Source organism: Panthera pardus, unplaced genomic scaffold (genome assembly GCF_024362965.1).
Source record: "Panthera pardus isolate Hobbes unplaced genomic scaffold, ASM2436296v1 HiC_scaffold_3, whole genome shotgun sequence".
NCBI lineage: Eukaryota > Metazoa > Chordata > Mammalia > Carnivora > Felidae > Panthera > Panthera pardus.
In genome coordinates, this window is record NW_026526876.1 from 12432980 (window position 1) to 12454592 (window position 21613).

At 47.5% G+C, this 21613-nt stretch overlaps 1 protein-coding gene across 3 annotated transcripts in view; it reads left to right on the forward strand.

Moving 5' to 3' along the window:
- The window catches only part of ANKFY1 (ankyrin repeat and FYVE domain containing 1), a 79386-nt gene that overhangs the window by 4885 nt on the left and 52888 nt on the right, over positions 1 to 21613 (forward strand). For all 3 annotated transcript variants that reach the window (XM_019413813.2, XM_053892251.1, XM_019413812.2), the window contains exons 2-3: positions 15651 to 15843; positions 20205 to 20323. In XM_019413813.2, coding sequence (XP_019269358.1) covers positions 15651 to 15843; positions 20205 to 20323 — 312 coding nt within the window. The remainder of the gene's footprint in view (positions 1 to 15650; positions 15844 to 20204; positions 20324 to 21613) is intronic.

The following is a 21613-nucleotide window of genomic DNA, read 5'->3' on the forward strand; positions in this document are numbered from 1 at the left end:
AGCTGGCGAGAACTGATAGGAGCGACGTTGACAGAAGGCACGAAAGACAGGACTTCTGAAACCTGGTTGCATGTTGACAAGAGACGGAGTAAAGATGACTCGGATTACGGCTGGGCTGTTAACCGGAGGAGGAAGAGCAGGTTCGAGGACCAGCGTCTGGACCTCAGGTTTGGACACACTTCGCCGTGTCCGGCGGCTCTGTCTTCGCAAGGGGTTAGAAGCGTTTGCAGTCAGACTGGCATTTGGGTGAGAATTAGTTAGCTAGTATTTACCGAGTGTCCCCGTGATCAGGGCTGGACAGAGTGAGGTTTCGAAAGACGTATGTCATGCCACTGATTTGTGGCGTTTGTGACAAGATTTCACAGAGCTGGGTTACATTCAGGGAAGCGTATCTCCTTCCTCTTGGGCGCAAGCCACTGTGCTGGGGTGACAGTCGCAGCCTTAACGGGACTGTGGAGCGGACGGGGCGGCACAGCCTCTCAGCAGCGCCTGCCTGTTGCGCTTTGCGGTCACTGATCTTCTCTTGGTTGACGACTGACGGCACCACCGTCCAGCCACATCGTCAAGCCAGTGACCTGCATTCGGTCACCAAACCTGTGCGGCTCTGACGCGTTCCTCTCTGCCGCCGCGCCTCCATCCGTGCGCACTAGTGGCTGTCAACACGGAGAACCCTGTGCCCTAGAGTCCCCGGGAGCTTTTAAAGACCCAGGTTTGTGCATCCCTCAGCTTCAGTGCACAGCAACATGCCCCACAAAACGTCTCTCTCAGGCTGAGGCAGTATTGAATAAAACATGGTTTCATTGAATCCGTTTTTATGTTTTTATTTTTTTAATGCTTATTTATTTATTTATTTATTTGGGGTGGGGGCAGAGACACAGAGAGAATCCCTAGCAGGCATGGAGCCCAACACGAGGCTCGATCTCGACTGTGAGACCATGACCTGAGCTAAAGTCAAGAGTCAGATGCTTAGCTGACTGAGCCCCCCAGGCGCCCGTAACAGTTTACTAGATATGTATGTGTGTGTGGATCCACCTATCCACGTGGAGATACGTGGTGCGCGTGTGTGTGTGTGTGTGTGCACATATAAATACATGTATGTTAAGGTAATCTTTCCTACCTAAGGAGTCCTGGTTAGTAACTTTCATCTGTAACTGGAGTAAGAGGAGGTTTTATTTTATTCATTATTTAAAAAATTTTTATTTTAGTTTTTAAATGTTTATTCATTTTTGAGACAGAGAGAGTGTGTGCGAGTGGGGAGGGGGCCGAGAGAGAAGGGGACAGAGGATCCGGAGTGGGCTGTGCACTGACAGCAGAGAGCCCTATGTGGGGCTCAAACTCACGAACTGTGAGATCACCACCTGAGCCAAAGTCGGACTGTCCACCGACTGAGCCCCCTGGGAGTCCCCGAAGGAGTCTTTAAAGCAAACTTTGGTTAAATAATGGCTTTTGGACTTTGTCAAAACATTCAAGTTATGACCGTTACAATTGCTAGGTTTTTTTAAAGGGCAAAAAGTCAAAATATTAGATATCTCTCAGCACCATCATATTTTTCATGATATCCAGACGGTGGAAGAGAGAGAAGTAGGAAGGTGCAGACTGGAAGGGGTACCCTGGCCCTGACTCTCCCTTTGTGTGCTCAGGTGGTAATGACCTCTTTGCCTTTTCCTTTCCTATAGGGTATATTGTGAATCTGAGTTCCCAACAGTAAATATACTCACTTATTTCATATTCTGTACTAAACAGTTGTCCTACATTTAGCACTTAAAATTTTTTTTTAACATTTATTTATTTTTGAGACAGAGAGAGAGAGAGCATGAACAAGGGAGGGTCAGAGAAAGAGGGAGACACAGAATCTGAAACAGGCTCCAGGCTCTGAGCTGTCAGCACAGAGCCCGACGTGGGGCTCGAACCCACGGACCGCAAGATCATAACCTGAGCCGAAGTCGGACGCTTAACCGACTGAGCCACCCAGGCACCCCATTTATCACTTTTTTAATGTTTTTTATTTTTGAGAGAGTGCAAGAGGCAGGGGGAGGGGGGTTGGGCAGAGAGAGGAGGACAAAGGATCTGAAACGGGCTCTGTGCTGACAGCAGTGAGCCCAATGTGGGGCTTGAACTCGCAAACCATGAGATCATGACCTGAGCCAAAGTCAGACGCCCAACCCACTGAGCCACCCAGGTGCCCCTAATTTACTACTCTGGATTAATGAATGGCTACTAACCCCTGTTAGAGAAAATTCCCATGTGCATTGGGACAGGTACAGAAAAGTCATAGTGGTGGTAATTTACCACCAGTGAGGAACTTATCTGTTTTAATGCCAAGAAAGATGATAGCATTTTCTGAGTTGATATTTTGATGTAGAAAACCTGAAGATACGTCTGAAACAAAAATTATTCTTGAAGTCCTCAAAACAGGATGTTACCACAGTTTTATAATTATTTTTTCTTTTAGCTAATGGACATAAAGAGTAGAGATAAAGTCACTTAGTCATTAAAGAATTATACAAGAACACTAATTCATTGGTAAAATTGAAGCTGGAGTGTAAGAACCATAGAAGTATGATGATCGGAAATATCAGTATTTTGTTCATCTAAAAAGACTTGATAAGCACAGTTTGGTTTATTTTATTTTATTTTTTTTAAAGAATATTTATTTATTATTTTTTTAATGTTTATTCATTTTTGAGAGACAGAGATAGAACATGAGCAGGGGAGGGGCAGAGAGGGAGAGACAGAATCCGAAGCAGGCTCCAGGCTCTGAGCTGTCAACACAGAGCCCGATGCGGGGCTCGAACCCATGGACCGTGAGATCATGACCTGAGCCAAAGTCGGACGCTCAACCGACTGAACCACCCAGGCACCCCCGCAGTTTGGTTTAGAATTGGAGTAAGCAGAGGAGCATAGAAATTGCATTTAAGATGGGGAATGGGCTGAACACATTTAGTTCCTGCTTAATGAATTAATAATGTGTTTGCTATCCTGATATTGGAGCTGAAATTAGGCAGCATGGAACAGTGGCGTGAACATTGGCTTTGGCTTAAGATCTTAAATCTTGGGTTGGCCTCCTGCTAATTGTAGAATTTTAGGCAATCCACTTAACCTAACTGAATTCTGTTTGTTAAGGACTGTGCTATTTGATATATGTTGGTCAGACTATGAGATGATGAAGAATTAAGTGGTATAGGAAATGTCAAAAAATATTGGGGCGCCTGGGTGGCGTAGTCGGTTAAGCGTCCGACTTCAGCCAGGTCACGATCTCGCGGTCCGTGAGTTCGAGCCCCGCGTCAGGCTCTGGGCTGATGGCTCAGAGCCTGGAGCCTGTTTCCGATTCTGTGTCTCCCTCTCTCTCTGCCCCTTCCCCGTTCATGCTCTGTCTCTCTCTGTCCCAAAAAAAAAAAAAAAAAAAAAAGTTGAAAAAAAATATCAATTCCTCCTTTTTATTGCAAAATGTTGCGAGCAACTAGATTTTATTCACTATGTAAAACTTTGCCGTTGACATGAATGTGGCAGGAAGCTGTGAGGGCTTTAAAATCTTTTGCTACACAGAGTCTTTTGTTTGTGAAGGTGAGTGTGTTAGTTTCCTACCGCTGCTGTAAAAAATTTCCCCCAACTGGGTGGGTGGCTTGAAACAACAGAATTGTATTCTCTCGTGGTCCTGGAGGCCAGAAGTCTAAAATCAGTATCCCTGGGCTGAAAGGAAAGAGCCCCTCAGCTCGTAGTCTCCCTCTAGAAGAGAATCTTTTCCTTCTTCCTGCTCCCAGTGGCTGCCAGCATCCCTCAGCTTGTCAGTCTCCAGGGCTAGCATCCCGAAGTCTCTCTCTGTCCTGTCTTCATGTGGCCTTTCCTCTGTGTGTCAAAGCTTTCTTGGCCCCACCCCCCCCCCTTTTTTTTTAATTTTTAAATTTAGTTTGAGTGGCAGAGGCGCATGTGAGCAAGGGAAGGGCAGAGACAGAGAGGGAGAGAGAGAATTCCAAGCAGGCTCCGTGCAGTCAGTGCAGAGCCCAACACAGGGCTCGATCCCATAAACTGAGATCATGACCTGAGCTGGAATCAAGAGTTGGACACTTAGCTGACTGAGCCCCCCGGGCCCCCCTCCCTCTGCTCCTTCTTACAAGTTCATGTGTACTTGCATTTAGGTCCTGCCCGCATAGTCCAGGGTAATCACACCCGTCTCAGACTCCTCATTCAATCACATCTGCAGAGCATGCTCCCTGCCCCCCACCCCCCACCCCTTTTTTTTGCCAGGTAAAGGTCACACCCCGGGCTCCAGGGATTGGGACGTGGACATTAAACGGGGCATTTCTCAGCCTAGCGCAGTAGGCAGTGCTGTGTAGTTTGCTCTACTAAGTCGTAAGATTTCTAAAATTTCTCCATTCGCGTGCGTTTCTGAAAGCTCAGAGACCGTGCCACACCGTTCAGAGTACTGCTGGATTAGTGTGAATAGCAGAGCTGTACAAAGTAGAATGCAAAGATGAGCAAGACACGTCCTGCCCTCCAGAAGCTTCTTAGAGGAGCCGGAATGCCCCAGAGGGAAGCTTGTACCTTTGTCCCGGTGGAGAACCGGCTGAAATTGTGGGGCTGGAAGATCGGTGGCTGTGTGTGGAGCGGTGATGAGGGAGGTGTGACAAGGGTGGTGGTTACGTGTGTGTGAATGATGCAGGCCTCAGGGAAACGTTGGTGTGATGGTGTGCAGAAAGAAGCGTGTCAGGGTGCATCCCGGAGGGAGAGTGTGGTTAGTTTTATGAAGGCATGATCGACAAATGGTAAACGTCACCAGTTTTAACTTGTCAGTGAACAGATATTTCTGGTAGTGGAACCACCCTGCAGTCATGATGCAGAACATTCCTGCAACTTGACAAAGTTCCTTGGGCTGCTTTAATCCACTCCATTCCTGGGCCTCCGGCAGCCACTGGCCTGCTTTCTGTCCCTGTGGCTCGCCTTGTCTCCACCTCCCTCTGGAATTCTGTGGCCTGTCGTCTTTGGTCTGGCTTCTTGAACTCGGCACGCTGCTTTCGAGGTGGTACGAGTCCGTGGTCTGCGTCTCCTTGTGGAAGCGTGGTATTCCGTTACATTTCCGTAGTGTGTTTGTGTCCATTCTCCAGCTAGACACTTGAGTTCTTCCCTGTTTGTGGGGACATGTTCTCATTTCTCTTGGGAACTTAACCTGGGAGTGGAGCCGCTGGGTCACAAGACAAGCGTATGATTAACTTTCTGAGAACCCGTGGGACTCTTGCAAAGCGGCTGTGCCGTTGTGCGTTCTCACCTCTCCCGTCTCTGCCGACACTTTCATTGTAGCCGCCTGGTGGGTGCACAGCAGCACGTCAGTGTGAGTTTAATGTGCGTTTCTTTCCTGACTCATGATGTGCGTCGTTTTATGTGTGTGTTTGCCCCGTGTTTGTCTTCTTCGGTGAAGTGTTCAAATCTGTAGTCCTTTTTTATTGAGTTGTTCTATTTTAGTGGGTTGTAAGAGTTCTTCACACAGTCTGAGTACAAGTCCTTTGTTGGAATACACTACCCAGGTATCTTCTGCCGGTCTGCGGCTTTCTGTTCATTTTCTGTATGTTCAAAGAACAGCGGTAAAGATTTTATAAAGTCCAGTTTATTTTTTCTTCCATCGTTAATTCTTTTTACCATTTTAAGAAATCCGTGCCTCATCTGAGCTCACTAATGTTATTTTTCTGTTTTTTGGTGTAGAGGTTTTATACTTTCATCCCTCGCATTTAGGTGAGTTAACTTCTGCATAGTGTGGTGTGCAAGAGGTGTTCAGTTGTTCCGAATGGATGCTCGGTTGTGGCTGTCCCGTGGCCTCTCCTCATTCCCTTTTGAAGTCCGTGGCACGGTTGTCAAACCACCTGTCCAGGCCGCCTGCTGCCCTGAATGTCCTGATGCCGGTACGATGTCCCAGCCACTGCAGGCACGTGGCAAGTCGTGAATTCAAGTCACGGAAGTGCTGCACCTGTCCTATCCCGTCCACCCCTGCAAGTTGTTTTGGCTACTCTGGGCACTTTGTGTTTCCATGCAAGTTTTAGAATCGTCTTATTATGGTCTACCAAAATCTCTGCCGAAATTTTTATTGGGATGGTGTCGGAGGGTAGATCGGTTTGGGGAGAGCTGATGTCTTAACAACACTGAACCTTCTGCTCCGTGAGCATAGTATAACTCTCCGTTCATTCAGGGTTACTTAATTTCTGTCAGCAACGTTTTGTAGTTTTCAGTGCGCAGGTCTTGCATCTGTTTTTGTTAAATTTATCTCTAAGTAGTTTATATGCATTTATTCTATTATATGTGGATTATCAGAGTTTATATATAGATAGCTCAGGGATTTCAGATCTGGATAACAGTTGAAATGGAAGTAGGAAGAGGAGTTTGATGTGAGGAAGATGTTAAGTTTGATTTTGGGCTTGCTGACTTTCTAGTACCGGTAGGTTGTCTTCCAGTGGAGCTGTGGAGCTATTTGGGGCCATTTACAGGGAGGTGACAGTAAAATGTGAGTGTGCACGAGACCTTTAGGAAGGAAAGTTTAGTTCTAGGTCTGAACCTTGTAGGACTGCTTCCTACAGAGCGAGTAGGTAGTCGGACTAGAAGGTAAGAAAGGTAGGGAGACGTGGAGTGCCGGGTAGGGAGCCGGAACAGAAGGGTTCCAAGAAGAATGGGCTGATTGAGAGTCGGATGCTGCAGACAGGTGGAGAACCTTGAAGGATGATAATAAGGAAGAGGTCGTTGAGATGGGTGACTCTGTCATTCTGACTGGGACCGCTTCCGTGCAGGGGTGTGTGGGTAGAAGCCGCATTTCAGAAGATTGGGGAGGTACAGGAGGAGGCAGTGAGTCAGGCAGACTCTTCAGAAATTGGCGCATTCAGTCCAGAGTGTGGCAAAGTGTGTTTGGGATGGGCTAGGAGAGCGTGTTTTTGAGGGTGGGAGGTGAGCCTGCAGAGCGGGGTGTCTTGAGAAAGGTGCTGTCATCATGGTTCAGGGCTTGGTCAGGGGAGGTCAGAGGTCCATAAACAAATTCAGGGAGAACAGCCATGCTTGTTCATTTGTGCTTTTGTATTACAACAATGGAGTCGAGTAATTGCCCCAGAGATCATACGGCCACAGAGCCTAACATAGTGTCTGGTCCTTCACTGAGAGTTTGCCAAGTTCTGACTCAGAAGAAGAGTCTTACACGGACCAATGCTGTTTTCTTTTCTCACTGTCCCATGACTTTGCTGATTAAATACACACGCACACACACACACGCATACATATAATTATTTTAGGCTCTTCATCGTCAATGCAGATTTTTTTGTCACAAGCATTTTTGATTAAGTCAAGACTGATGAACTGTCAGAAAGCTCATCGAGATGCCTGACCTCAGACTGTACAGAGCAGATGGGTGCTTATTTTCTGGACAGAAACATAAAATTATAATGCAAGCTGCTGACAGCCTTCACCGGTACTTAGCATAGCTCCGTTGGTGAAACCATTATGTGTTACGTACATTTCTAGGCTTATTTTTTGGAAGGAAAAGTTGGAGGAAGGAAGGAACTTCTCCTGAAAGCAGCCACGTGATGAATCAGAAGTAGATAGTAAACCTTTCAACCAGACACTGTTCTAAAAGATTCAGCGTGACTTGATTTCTCTTTGGCAAAACTCTGAGATACTATTATTATTCTGATTTCTACCAAGAAAACCAAAGTGCAGAGAGTAGTAACTGTCCAAGGTCACACGGCCAGCAGGTGGGCAGGCTGGGGCTGCAGCTCAGTCGTCCGTGCTCATGAGGACTGTGCTGTGGTGCCTTTCTAAGGATCGTAACAGCGGCAAAATGTTTGCTGACCACACATTGCAGGGCGGACTCATCTGGGGTCGTTACAGTGGTCACGACATACGTACAGGTAAGAATGAGGCGTGTGGCTAAGGCGTCCCAAGTAGAAAGTGTGGGACCAGTTAGTCCTGCCCCAGAGCCTGTGCCCTCAACTTGCACTGTGCTCTCTTCGTCATTGCTCAGAGTGCTGATCTTCCGCTTTTTTCTGCGAGAACTCTCACGGCTTGGTGGCCCTCCGAGGATACATTTGCATCGTGTGCAGGCAGACAGTGTTCCCACGGAATGACGTCTTGGCCGTTAGTAAGAAATGGTGTGCTGCTTGTGATACCACTGATGGGTGTGCTTGTGGCGTGGTGTCCCTGCAGAAGATTCTGGGCAGGGGAGCATCTGTGATATTGCGAAGAAGAGCCCTAAGTCCCTCTGTAGCCCTTTTTTAATCTTGCCTCTTCTCTGCTGATAATCTTTATGTCTCGTGTGAGTGTCCAGGCAGCCAGGATTTTTGTATCAACAATTCTTTTTTTTTTGAGTATTTATTTATTTTTGGGGGAGTGTAAGCAGGGGAGGGGAAGAGAGAGGATCCAAAGGGGGCTCTGTGCCAACAGGCTGACGGCAGTGAGCTGGACACGGGGCTCAAACTCACGAACCATGAGATCATGACCTGAGCCGAAGTTGGACGCTCAACCGACTGAGCCACCCAGGCGTCCCTGTGTCAGCAGTTCTGGAGAGAGATTAGGGCTGTTGCTGTAGATTGTGGAATTGTGTGTGGGTAACTGATACCCAAAGAAATTTACAGGGATTCCTTGAGAAAATGATTGGAGTGGAACTTTTATGACCTCCTCATCTACGCGTTAGAAAAGGAATCAGCACCTTTCTCCTCTTAAAGACAGATGTCCTCATCATTCCCCCCCCAGTGTCCGGATTCTTGGTGACTGATTAGTTTTTGCCCCTCTGGTCTGAGTCCCTTGTCGGTCCTGTGCCGGTGCTGCATTGTCTGGAAGAGGTACAAGTGAGACTGCCTTTCCAGAACTCTCCAAGAGGCAGTTGCCGATGTGCTATCATGCTTAGCATGGAGTAGGTGCTTCATACATACTTGCAGATTGCTAGTTCAGTGAAACAGAAACACGGTTGTTTCCTGATGCCATAGTCTGGGAAGGTTGGTGCTCTTGAGGAGCGTTGGCTAGGATACTGTGTGGCAGGTGACAGGGTCCGTGCGCTCTGTGAAGGAAGAGTCAGCCGTCCGCAGGCCCAGGCCGCCCCGTCTTTCAGGCAGGTGACATGGGACTGTAACCACCAGATGGAACTAGCAGGGTGAGGTAGCCATCCTCTCCAGGGAGCTTAGGCGGAGGCTGGGGGAGCCAAGTACCCTGTCTGTCCTACAAACCTGTTGCCTGAGAGTGGTTTAAAAGGAGACTCTGGGGGCGCCTGGGTGGCTCAGTCGGTTGGGCGGCCGACTTCGGCTCAGGTCATGATCTTGCGGTCCGTGAGTTCTAGCCCCACGTTGGGCTCTGTGCTGACAGCTCAGAGCCTGGAGCCTGCTTCATATTCTGTGTCTCCCCCTTTCTGACCCTCCCCTGTTCATGCTCTGTCTCTCCCTGTCTCAAAAATAAATAAACGTTAAAAAAAAAAAATTAAAAGGAGACTCTGACCAAGAAAGTAGGAGACCGAAGCCTCTTCCTTGCATTCTCTGGACCCAGTATGCTACAGACGCTTGCAGGCTCGACTTAAAGTAAAACACCCCTTTTCTGGGACTTCTTCCCTTGCTCTTGCTTAAGCCAGGGACCCTTGCTTCGTGATCTGCTTGTACCCCTGTCAGAGCGCCAGGACGGTGTTACCTTGGCATTGGCGCTACCTGGGCGCTTCGCCCGTTTTAACAGGTGAGACACGTGACGCAGCTGTCTTATTCAGGGTGAAAACCCCGAACAGGTCAGTGAATGATCAGAACAGTGCGATTCAGCGGGTCTTGTATCTTACCAGTAGTATTCCTAGAGCAGTCTGTGTGCGTGCGACTTGGGCAGCTCCTTGCTGGCTGCTCAACCCTCTCTCCAGGGCAGTCGCTCCCGTACGGGGGCAGTCCCCGCCTCCATCTCCTGAGTAGTTCGAGCTCTGGCTCTTGCAGACAGCCTGGGATGATGTCATCGGGCAGAGCCTGGGAGGCGGGGCGGGTGGGCTTCTGCTGCTGGCTTTGCCACTTCTGCCCCTCATGTGTATCGTGTGGGAGCTGAACTCAAAGATGTGGTCTTTTTTTTTTTTTTTTTAATTTTTTTTTTTTTAACGTTTATTTATTTTTGAGACAGAGAGAGACAGAGCATGAACGGGGGAGGGGCAGAGAGAGAGGGAGACACAGAATCTGAAACAGGCTCCAGGCTTCTGGGACTTCTTCCCTTGCTCTCGCTTAAGCCAGGGACTCTTGCTTCGTGATCTGCTTGTACCCCTGTCAGAGCGCCGAACTCACAGACCGTGAGATCATGACCTGAGCCGAAGTCGGCTGCTTAACCGACTAAGTCACCCAGGAGCCCCTGTTTTCTGTTTCTTTTTAAATGCTGACAATCTCTGTATTTTATCTTTTAATTTTTAAAAATTTTTTAATGTTTATTTTTTGAGAGAGAGACAGAGCATGAGCAGGGAAGGAGAGAGAAAGAGGGAGACACAGAATGTAAAACAGGCTCCAGGCTCCGAGCTGTCAGCACAGAGCCCGACGCGGGGCTCGAACCCACGGACCGTGAGATCATGACCTGAGCTGAAGTCGGACGCTTAACCGACTGAGCCACCCAGGCGCCCCTCAGAGATGTGGTCTTGAGGCTCCTTCCCACCAGAAAGTTTTGTGATCCACAAAAACCCTTATCCTTGGGTATTAGGGGTACCTAATCCTTAAAATATGCATAAAACAATATATTTTGTTTCATAAGTGCGCAGAGATTTAAAACTCAAATATTACGTGATTTATAGAAAAAACAAATTCTGGGGCACCATAGGTGGCTCAGTCGGTCAAGTGTCCGGCTCTTGATTTCGGTTCAAGTCATGATCTCATGGTTCATGGATTTGAGCCCCGAGTCAGGCTCTGCTCTGACAGCACAGACCCTGCTTGGGATTCTCTGTCTCTGCCCCTCCCCTCTCGTATGCGTGCTCTCTCCTTCTCTCGCTCTCTCTCTCAAAAATAATTCAACATTAAAAAAAAAAAATAATAAGTTCTGCCCCACAGTCCTGCTCCCCAGACTACTTTGTGCTCTCACATGTTTATCTCTAAGGGGTGGCACTTCTGCTGCTGTTTCTAGGTTGGTCCCTGTCGACCCCACTGACTTTGTGCTACTGTTATGAGTCAGGAGTTGCCTTTTTGAGAATTTTGTTTAGAGCACAGCCTAACTTGCACCTCTTCCAAGTGAATAATAGTGAGCTTTTTTTTTTTTTTAAGTTTATTTCTTTATTTTGAGCACACAGCACAGCAGGGGCAGAGAGAGTGAGAGTGAGAGAGAGAATCAATCAATCAATCAATCAATCAATCCCAAGCACGCTCCGAGCTGTCAGCAGCACAGAGCCCGATATGGGACTTGAACTCACAAACCATGAGACCATGACCTCAGCCAAAACCAAGAGTCAGACGCTCAACCAGCTGAGCCACCCAGGTGCCCAATAGTGATGCTTTTTAAAGAATGTTAGGCTTTGCTTTTTGGTGTGGGAATCGTCAGTGCAGACTTGCTGTCTGAGGGGACACAGTATTTAAAGTAGCTCGTTGGTATTTGTGTTCAGTCGTCTGGTTTTCCTTTTGTCACTTCACACTTCTCATGATGTCCTGTGCATTTGCCATGACTTTCATTGATCAGTTTTAGTTCCCAGTAAAACATTTGCATTCCTTTCTGCTTTTCATGACTCAAAATACAGTGTGTAAACTGTTAAAATATTTTAAACTGTTTGTCCAGTGATTATGTGACTGTGCAGGCAGGTGGGGACGTGCTGGCGACTCTGGTGCTTGTGCCAGCCACCTGCCTTGCGATTGAGTCCCTCCCCCAGCGTATGGATAGACCGAAGCTCTGAGTGATGAACTTGCCCACCGCCCCGTGGCGCGTTGCTGAAATGATTTGGACCCCTATCAGTTTGACTCCAGAGCCCACTATGGGCGTGTATCAGTTCGGCTTTAACTTTTTAATTGAAGCATAGGGTATATGCGGGAAAGAGCAAATCCTAAGTGTAGAACTCAGTGAATTCTCAAAATCAAATGTGCATTTAACTACTAACTTGTCGAGGATGTTACCAGCACGCCAGAGGCCCCCATGTTCCCTGCAGTGACTGCCCTCCTACTGTTCCTTCAGCGGTGACCATACCGTGGCCTCTGACGCCATAGGTTCGTGTTCTACCAGTGGTGACAGTGAACAGAATTTTCTGTGACTCTTACTTAATGGTGCGTCCTTTTACGCTTTGTCTTAACACACCTGGAAATTCATGCCAGCTTTTCTATATCCTTCTCTGCAGAAAAGAGTATAAATTTCGTGCCTTACATGAAATTTAATATCTTACTGCTTTGCGCTACATACTTCCCCCTTTGAGGTAAATAATTGCAATTCTTGGTTTGTTTAGTCTAAGTCACCGTGGAGGACTCTTCAAAATCAGTGACTGTACCTTTGTCACACCAGAATAAAAGCATAAAACCGAGTCCTGCCTACGCGGGTTTGTGTACTTGTAAATGCTGCTTGCTGAGATCATTGCCGTGTTGTAATAGGATCGTTGTAAGTGCCGCTTTCCTTTAGCCGTTGGCTTTTAAAGCAGTATTTTGTTTAAATACGCGTAGGCCAAATGATTGTAGTGTTTTGGGACGAAGTGTTATTTACAGGGACCCTCATCCGACACGCAGCTCACGAGCGCCCTGAGCAGTTCGGCAGCCGGAGGCGTATTTCCATCTTGCAGGTGTCTGCTGCTTTGTTTCTCCAGGAATAGTGATCACATCTGAGACTCACACCCAGCTTTGCGACTCCAGGCGTGTGTGTAAATGTGGAACTTCTGGGAGAGAAGAAAATGTTTCCTACTTTGTACGTGAAGAAGATAGTCTGTTAACATTTGTACAGATTTCTCTGAAAATACTTGTTCTAATTATGAAAGCAGAACACGTTTGTTCTAGAATACCTGAAGCGTGCGGAGGAGGCGGTAATCCCGCGTCTCAGTGAGATCTGCTCGTGTTTCGTATTGTTTTTTACTCCTCATACGTGTGAATATTTACAATAAAAATTGGAATGATAAAATACGCTTAGTTTCAGTGCCTTTTTTCTGTTAATATATTCATCTTTGAGTATGCACATTTTGAGTTACATATTTCTTTGGAAACGTTAGTTGCATAATAACTTCAGAGTCAAGTACCACACTTAGCTTATTTTACGACACTTGTGTTTTTGAACCAGTTTTTGATGGTTTCCATGTTATAAAGAATTAGCTTTTAGGCAGCAGGTGGGGAAGGGATGAAGTTGAAGAGAGGAAAGGAATCCTCTTTTATAAAACTGAATTGATCAAACATTTAGTGAGCCTTTGTGTATCAGGCCCTGTGATAGGCTCTGGGATGCGGTGGTGACTCTGTTCACATTGGAGATCAGATATGACGAGCGAGAGCCTGAATTTAGTCATAGTGGGGGTGGGGATAGAGATGACCTGTAGGGTTCCAGGGTCTTTCCCAGGGAAAGATGATTTTTTTTAAGTCTATTTATTTATTTCGAGAGAGGGGCAGAGAGAGAGAAAAAAAAAAAAAAAACCCAAGCAGGCTCTGCTCTGTTAGCTTGGAGCCTGATGTGGGGCTCGAACTCACAAACTGTGAGATCATGACCTGAGCTAAACCAAGAGTCAGATGCTTAACCGACTGAGCCACCCAGGCACCCCAGGGGGGAGCTGATTTTGGAGTTGGGGTAGGGTTGGGGCCATGTGACTGAGGGGGAGACGTTTAGGATTACTCCCGCATTTCTCCTTCAGATAAAAGGCTGCACGGTGGTGTTGTGATTAGTATAGGGACAGTACAAAGGCAGAGCAAATTTGCTTCGCGTTTTGTTCTGGGCATAGTTAACTGGAGGCCCCTCTGGGCCACTAGCGAGCAATGTCTGTTAGGCAGATGGACGGAGGAAGCTAAGAAAAGAACTATGGGGGTGGGTCTGTGGATCACTGGCACTTAGATTGTGGCGTCAGCCGCAGACCCTGACCTGGTGGAGCTGCCTCGGGAGGGTGTACAGTTGAGAAGAGGGTCGCGGTAGATCCCCGGGGAGCATCGGTGATCAGCGGTGGGAGGGAGGCAGAGAAGCATGGGAAAGGCCGAGAACACAACTGGAGAGAAGGTGGGGTGTTGCAGTCACAACAGAGGTCGCAGAGAGGTGGGGTGTGCAGGATGAGAATCGTGGCAAGTGTCTGTTGGATTTGGCAGTTAGGTCATCGGTGAGACGACTGTCAAGGGAGTGGTGGGGACAGGGCAGGATGCCTGGGGACTTGGGGTGAGGAAGTGGCGAATGGCACCTGGGGACAGAGGGCGGAGGCGGAAGGACGGCTTTGTCTTTAATAGAGTCTTGCACGGGCTTCTGTGCTGAGGAGAAGGACCCAGTTGAAAGGGACTGAACTTGCAGAGAAGGGAGGTTGATGCTACAGCAGAGGATCTGAGCGCCGTGATGGGTTTGGAGTTCGTCATCGGGGGGGACCCTACTTGGGCAGGGCGGAGGTACTTCGTCCCTGGGAAGAATTGCTGGTAAAGGGCCCGCCCGAGAATGAAGTGGGCTGGGGACGGTGGGCTCGAGGGCAGTGCCTGGTGAGAGCAGAGGGCTGAAGGCGCCGAGGCCCAGAGAAGGGGGCCGGCAGCCCTGTGGTTCCGTGGCTGAGACCCGGATTTATGGAGGTGCCGATTGGCACGGTGCTGTGAACCCCACCGAGGCTCAGAGCCAGGAAACGAAGGAGGGAGGTTTCCTGACTGTGTACTTGGTCCGAGAATCCTCCCTGCGTCCTAAGTTAAACTGGTCACAGGTTCTCACACCTCTGTTCTTTCCTTCCAGGGCTCCCTGGAGTTCTTGATTGTTAGCATGGTCATTATGATTACAAAAGTTTACTTCCCCCAGAAACTCAAAGCTCTGAGGAAAGATGTGTGTGCATTTGCTCACCATTGCGCAGTCTTTAGGACCTGGTGGTCACTCGGCAAATATTTGTTGAGCTTAATGAACCCAGTGCAGTGGTTCTCCACCTGTTCAGTGCGCCCCAGCACGCCTACGGAGTGGGACTCGCTTCTATCCGGACCATTATGACTGCCCCGCTTCCTTCCTGAAGGAGGGGGTGTCGGGTCGTGCGGGGGAGCGGCTAACACTGGCCCTGGGCTCTTACCCAGCCCCACACCTCACCAGCCTCAGGACCACGGGCAAACTCTCAGTGTCTCTGTGACCTGCGCAGTGTGGCTTGTGACAGTGCTGCCCTCGGGGGGCGGTCCTGCAGCTTGTGCGAGAGAGCTCACGTAGAGCTTGTAGAACGCGTGACGTATAAAAATCAGGGTTCACTGTAGTGGTTTGAAAAAGTGTCCTAGGTGATGCTGGCAATCTTTCCTTGAGACCTCTGGCTTTACGGTAAAGGGTCTGCAGGCCAGGTACCTGTTAGCGTCTTGTGTGCGTCTGTTCCTTGTCATTTATTGGCTCTTGGTCTTCAGAGAAACCGAGAAGAGAAAGCCCTGGACTGGGAGGGTCTTCCTGGCCCGGGGACACAGTGCCACCATAAACAAAGCCATTCCGGGTCCTGAAGGAGCATCGCTAAGACATTGTCACCTTGCCGCATCCTCTCTGTGGGGGGAGAGCTTCGTGAGTACTGTTGGCTTCGCGCCTGCCACGGTAAACGGGGATCTCTGTCTCCCTTGCAGAGGAGGTGGCCAAGTTGGAGAAGCACTTGATGCTTCTCCGGCAGGAGTACGTGAAGCTGCAGAAGAAGTTGGCGGAGACGGAGAAGAGATGCACCCTCTTGGCCGCGCAGGCGAACGGCGGGAGCGGCGGTGAGTCCTTCATCAGCCGCCTGCTGGCCATCGTGGCCGACCTGTGCGAGCAGGAGCGGTACAGGTGAGCCCCTGGACACACGGCCCTGCCCCGGGTTCCCCGGGCCACTGCGTCACCTCTCCTCTTCCCGACGCTCTTCCCAAGTTCGTGTCTCTCCAGCCAGGATACTAGCAGACCTCTAGCCCCTGGGATGTAAGCTCTTTGGGGAAAGATCCTGCTGCTTTTATTTCCTCCTTAGCTCCGGCACGGAGCTTGCAAATCGGGGATAGCACTGCATCGGGGATGCAGATGGGGATTAGCCCGCATGTCCGGGGGTTCCGAGGGGAAAGGTCACTTTGTCTCGGGAGAATCAAAGAAGGCGGCTTGGAACCAGCGGGCAGGGTAGCACGATGGTCGAGGGGGGACCTGGAGCCACACGGCCTGCGTTAGAAGCTCAGCTGTGTGCGACAGGCTTCAGGCTCCTAATCTGTATAATGGGCATACTGCTGCATACAGTAGTGTTGTTGCAAGTGTTCAGTTAGTGAGTACGTGTGTTAAAGCCCTCAGACCAGGTTCTGGCACCTAGTAAGCGCTCAGTCGTTAGCTGTTGTTATGAAGTAGGTTTTGGGGTAAATGTCAGAGGCTGGGCAGGACTCAGTAGATGGAGACAGTGATGTTGCTGGTCGAGGGAGGCTGAGAACAGGCGGGGACATGGCCACGTGTGCAGGATTTAGAGGACGGGGGTGGGGGGGTGCCGTCTTGGGTACACGTCACATGTCAGGCCCTGGAGGAGGCGGGGAAGTTGGGTGGTTTGCGCTGGGAGGCCAAGGGGAGAGATTTGGACTTGAGCCTCTAGGAAGTGAGGAGCAGGCACTTGGCTGTCGGGCCTCCAGAGCCGAGGTGGTGTTTCGGGAAGACGAACCTGGTAACATCGTGTAGAGAGAACTGTGAAGAGAAGGGCGCAGGGGTGCGGTGGGAATGTTGTGCAGACTGCAGACCAGAGATGAAGATGGGCCGGGTTGGAGTGGCGGCAGCGGGAATGGAAAACCGGACTTAGCTAAGCCTTCGGGAAATTCCAAAATAGGTTAGGGCATTTAAAACGGATCAAAATCCAGAATCGCTATCTTCCGTATCACTCGTTTATAAGACAGAGAAAAACTAAATGCCGAAAAGATAGGACGTGTGTACTCTGAGGGAAGGACAGCCCTTTAAATTGAACGGATGTCACTACTTGTAAAATATCATTCGTTCATTGTCTCTTTTCTTCCCCTCTTTTTTCCGTGGACAAGACAAAGCCGTGTTTCTGCTGGCACCGGGAAGCCTGACCTATTTCTGGTGCACATGTGTGTCCCCTGCCCCGAGGCTCTTCCCTCACAACTCCCATCATTCGCTTTCTCTCACTCACCCACGGAGGGTACCACTATCCTGTGGTCCCTCTGGGAGACCGTGAGAGTGAGCCTGGTCAAGGCTCCAATGGGCCTCTCCTGGGCTTCGAGAGCCTGTCCCTTACCTGGTGCGGGCCGGATACCAGATGGGGAACAGCGCTTTCAGAAAGGACTTGAGCTTTTGAGATGGGATGGCTGAAATTGGAAAATCCGTTTCTAAAGCAGATGATGCTCTTTTACCAAAATAAGAAGAAAAAAACCCCAAAAAAACCCCACAAAAACTTTGTCCTATAAACGAACATTTTGTTGTATTTAAATATATATATTTTTAAAGTAGGTTTCGTGCCCAGCGTGGAGCCCATTGCAGGCCTTCCTTGAACTCATGACCCTGAGATCAAGACCTGGGCTGAGATCCAGAGTCAGACGCTCAACCGACTGAGCCACCCAGGCACCCCCCCCCCCACCCCCCCACTTTGAATAGTATTTTGGTGCATCTCAGTAAGTGGAGCGATTAAAGAGTAGGTATTAACAAGTGTTTAAATTGAGAAATGTGGAAGAAATTGGTACGTTTATTTTTACTTAAGTTCAGGAGAAGGCTTTTGCCCCTTAAGATAGTTAAAAATGATCATATGTAGTTACTTACTATACCCTTCTTTTAGATCAAGCTTACAGTTTTTTCTGTTAATGTGTTTGAGAAACTCTAGCAAGAGCTCTTTATGCCTCTTTAGTAACAACATTTGTATTTTACAAGGAAATGCGCTTTGATTGGAATGAAAATTTAAAAAAAATTACTGGCCTCCTAATTGTTTCTGTGTAGAGTGCTCAGAAAGTTAGCCGTCTTCCATTTTTGAATTGCGTTTTTAGAAATTGTTATTATTAGAAATTACAGTGAAATCCTTGTCTGGATTTCCCTTTGGCATGTTAGACTACAAGAGAGAAAACAATTTGACCTGATATTCATGAATATATAGAAACATTCATTTTGATAATTTTGTGGCTAAGACAGGAAACAGTCTTCATTTAAGTTAATGGAATTTAATACTCTATACATGAATTTAGAGCTTAAAAATTATTTGTGCTTTGTAAACAGCTTCCTGTTTTCATTGAATTTTAGAAATTTTATCACAGGATGTGATTTGTTCTATCTAAAAGTATTTTTTTAATGTTTATTTATTTTTGAGAGAGAGAGCACTAGCTGGGGAGGGACAGACAGAGAGGGACAGAGGATCCAAAATTGGCTCCTCAGCTGTCAGCACAGAGCCCAACGCGGGGCTTGAACTCACGAACCGTTCGTGAGATCATGACCTGAGCTGAAGTCGGACACTCAACCGACTGAGCCTCCCAGGCACCCCAGATTTGTTCTGTCTTAAATAAAATATCAATTCCATTTCTTTTTTTATTTATGGATTAACAGTGTTTGGTGCTAACAGTAGTTTGTAATAATTTGAAATACTGAGTATCCTATTTTTCTGGTCTAACGTGATGAGTTGCAGCTTGGTCTTAGAACTACAGTTGCTGACATGCTTACATCACCATAAATACGTTCTAGACACAGCGCTCATGGAGTAAACTGTCTCTGCGTCACGCGTTATATAGAAACAGTATTCTGCTTGGGTTTCCTTTTAAGTGGATGCATTCGTTCCTGTAATAGATATTTATTTTATTTTATTATTTTTTAAAAGACTTTTCATTCCTCATTAAGTAGTTTTGTCACTCTTTTTTTATGTTTATTTATTTATTTTGAGAGAGCATGTAAAGGTAGGGGAGGTGTGGAGGGAGAGGGAGAGAAAACCTTAAGCAGGCTCTACTTTGAGCACAGAGCCCAACTCAGGGCTTGATCTCATGAACTGTGAAATCATGACCTGAGGGGAAATCAAGACTCAGACGCTCAAGTGACTGAGCCACCCAGATGCCCTTAGATTTTTTTTTTTAAATATAGTAATTTTTGTATTTAGTTTCTTTTTTTTTTTTTAATTTTTTTTTTTTAATGTTTATTTTTGAGACAGAGAGAGACACAGCATGAACAGGGGAGGGGCAGAGAGAGAGGGGAACACAGAATCGGAAGCAGGCTCCAGGCTCCGAGCCATCAGCCCAGAGCCCGACGCGGGGCTCGAACTAGCGGACCGCGAGATCGTGACCTGGCTGAAGTCGGACGCTCAACCGACTGAGCCACCCAGGCGCCCCTGTATTTAGTTTCTAAAGATTCCCAACCTAATGCATTTTTGGAAGGGAGTATGAAAATAAAAGAACATGTGAATACACAGAATGATGATAATTAAGGACTTCGGATTGCCGCGAATGAAACCATATGGCACATTCTCGTGTCAGCCCCAGTGGGTCATCCTTAGGAATTTGTTAAATGGCCAGACGCTTTCCTCCCTCAGCAGTTGGCATTTCAGAGTCAGACATGTTAACTGTTTGGAAAGGTCTATTGCATGTAATGGCTTGTCATAAATATGGAAACGTGTTTGGAGAAAAGGTTTCTCCTACCCCATTTCTTTATAAATGGTTGAGTGAAAATGTCCAGTAATAGGTCTGAATGTTTCTGTGTAGGACAGGAATGTAGACAGTGGGCCTCATATCCTTGACTGCTTTGTCAAAGCCAATTTGTTTGTGGTTTTGCTGCACAACCTCGATTGTGGGCTGGTGCCACACTGCGTGCAGCCCCCTGGTCTCCAGGGCTTCTGCACAGTGTTCGTGCTTTCCGTCCTTCTCTCCCTGAAGACCTGTCTTGATCTGGTCTGTGTGAAACCTCTTCTATGTTCGCCGAACATTAATGATCCTGTTTAACTGGTAGGTTCACCGCCCTGAGAATCACATTAGGGAATGTCTTTGAAGCAGAACATCCCATGTGAACTGAAACCAGAAGTTAGAAATCTAAAACGTGTCTAGCAAGATAGTGTAAACATGACCCATTAGAATTCGGTGCTAACACAGAGAAATAACTTTGCCATGATTCTTTTTGCAGATATATGTTGAGCGGTCAGTACCCATACGTTTATCATTTGTGAATCCCAGCTGTGTGTAACTATGATGACGTCTTTCTTTTTGTGTCATCAGCGATCTGAAGATAAAGGTCGGGGGCAAGCACATCAATGCTCACAAGTTCGTCCTGGCGGCCCGCAGTGACAGCTGGAGTCTGGCCAGCCTGTCTTCCACCGAGGAGCTGGACCTGTCAGGTGAGCCTCTGGCCTGCTCAGGGCTTAAAACCACCAGCACGAGAACTGTTGGCGGAAGATGATGTGTGTCATCTTGAAATCGTGGTTTAATGAAAGTAGAAAACCTTTTTTTAACCACAGGGTTTTGTGTTGTTTTTTTTTTTAACCGCTTCATGGTTATTTTTTTATTTTGAAAGAGAGAGGGAGAGAGAGAATCCCAAGCAGGCTCCACACTGTCAGCACAGAGCCTGACACGGGGTTCTGTCTCCGGAACCGTGAGATCACGACCTGAGCCGACATCAAGAGTCGGACGTTCAACTGACGAGCCACCTCGGTGCCCTGAAAGGAGAAAACTTTTCTTATCGATTGATGGCGACCGTGAACTAGTTAAATAGTGAATCAGTGGGTTGGACTTAAATACTTCTGCTTCATACTTGACTAATAAATTGTAAATATTTGAGTATCTGCAATATTCTTACAATTTATAAAATATAAATATCTGTCCAGAAATTCTTTTCATATAATATTATAAATATGGGAGTATGTGCAGAAAAACATTTTTCTCCCACTCCTAGAAAAAGTTCTGGTGTTCAGTTGCTTAAAATTTAATCCTTGTTGCCAAGTACTTTTCCTGATGTTCAGGAATTGGACTCAGAATTAAGAGTTACTCCAGAAAACAGGGGTTGTCTTTCTCTAACACTGAAGGGTGACCATTAGGCTTCAGAATTTGAACAGGTGCACTGAGCTTTTTAACGTTCGATTTCATTGTTTTATGCCACGTTACGTTGCTTAGAATTTCGGTACATGTGGTGAGTAGACTTTAAAAAAATCATTTTCAGAAGTTTACTTCAGAATTGCATTTTCATTTAGTATTTACCTAACTGCTTTAAAAAAAAAAAAGGAAATTTTACATTTCAGTCTGTTATTAATAGTCATGAGAATTATAACACATGGTAAGGAGATGCCCAGGCAGTAAGATGATGAATCACTTGCAGAAGTGATCGGCCGTGTGAAAATTCTGAATTACGTCTTCGTTTGCCGGTTCAGAAGGTACTATTTGCCCAGCAGTGCCAGAACACTGAGATGGTTGTAACAGAGTCCTCGTCCTGTGGAAATGGATCGTTCGAGGCCAGGGCAGGGTGTTAATTGCTTTGTCTGAGGTAGAGAAGACCAGTGCGGGCCGACAAGGAAGGTGTCCGAGGGGCTGACATGTGAGCAGTGCTCAGAGGTTAAGTGGACATTTACCTCAAGGGTTTAGGGGAGCAGGTGCTCGTGCTTCTCCACTGTGAGTGAACTCTGTCTCTGCAGGGT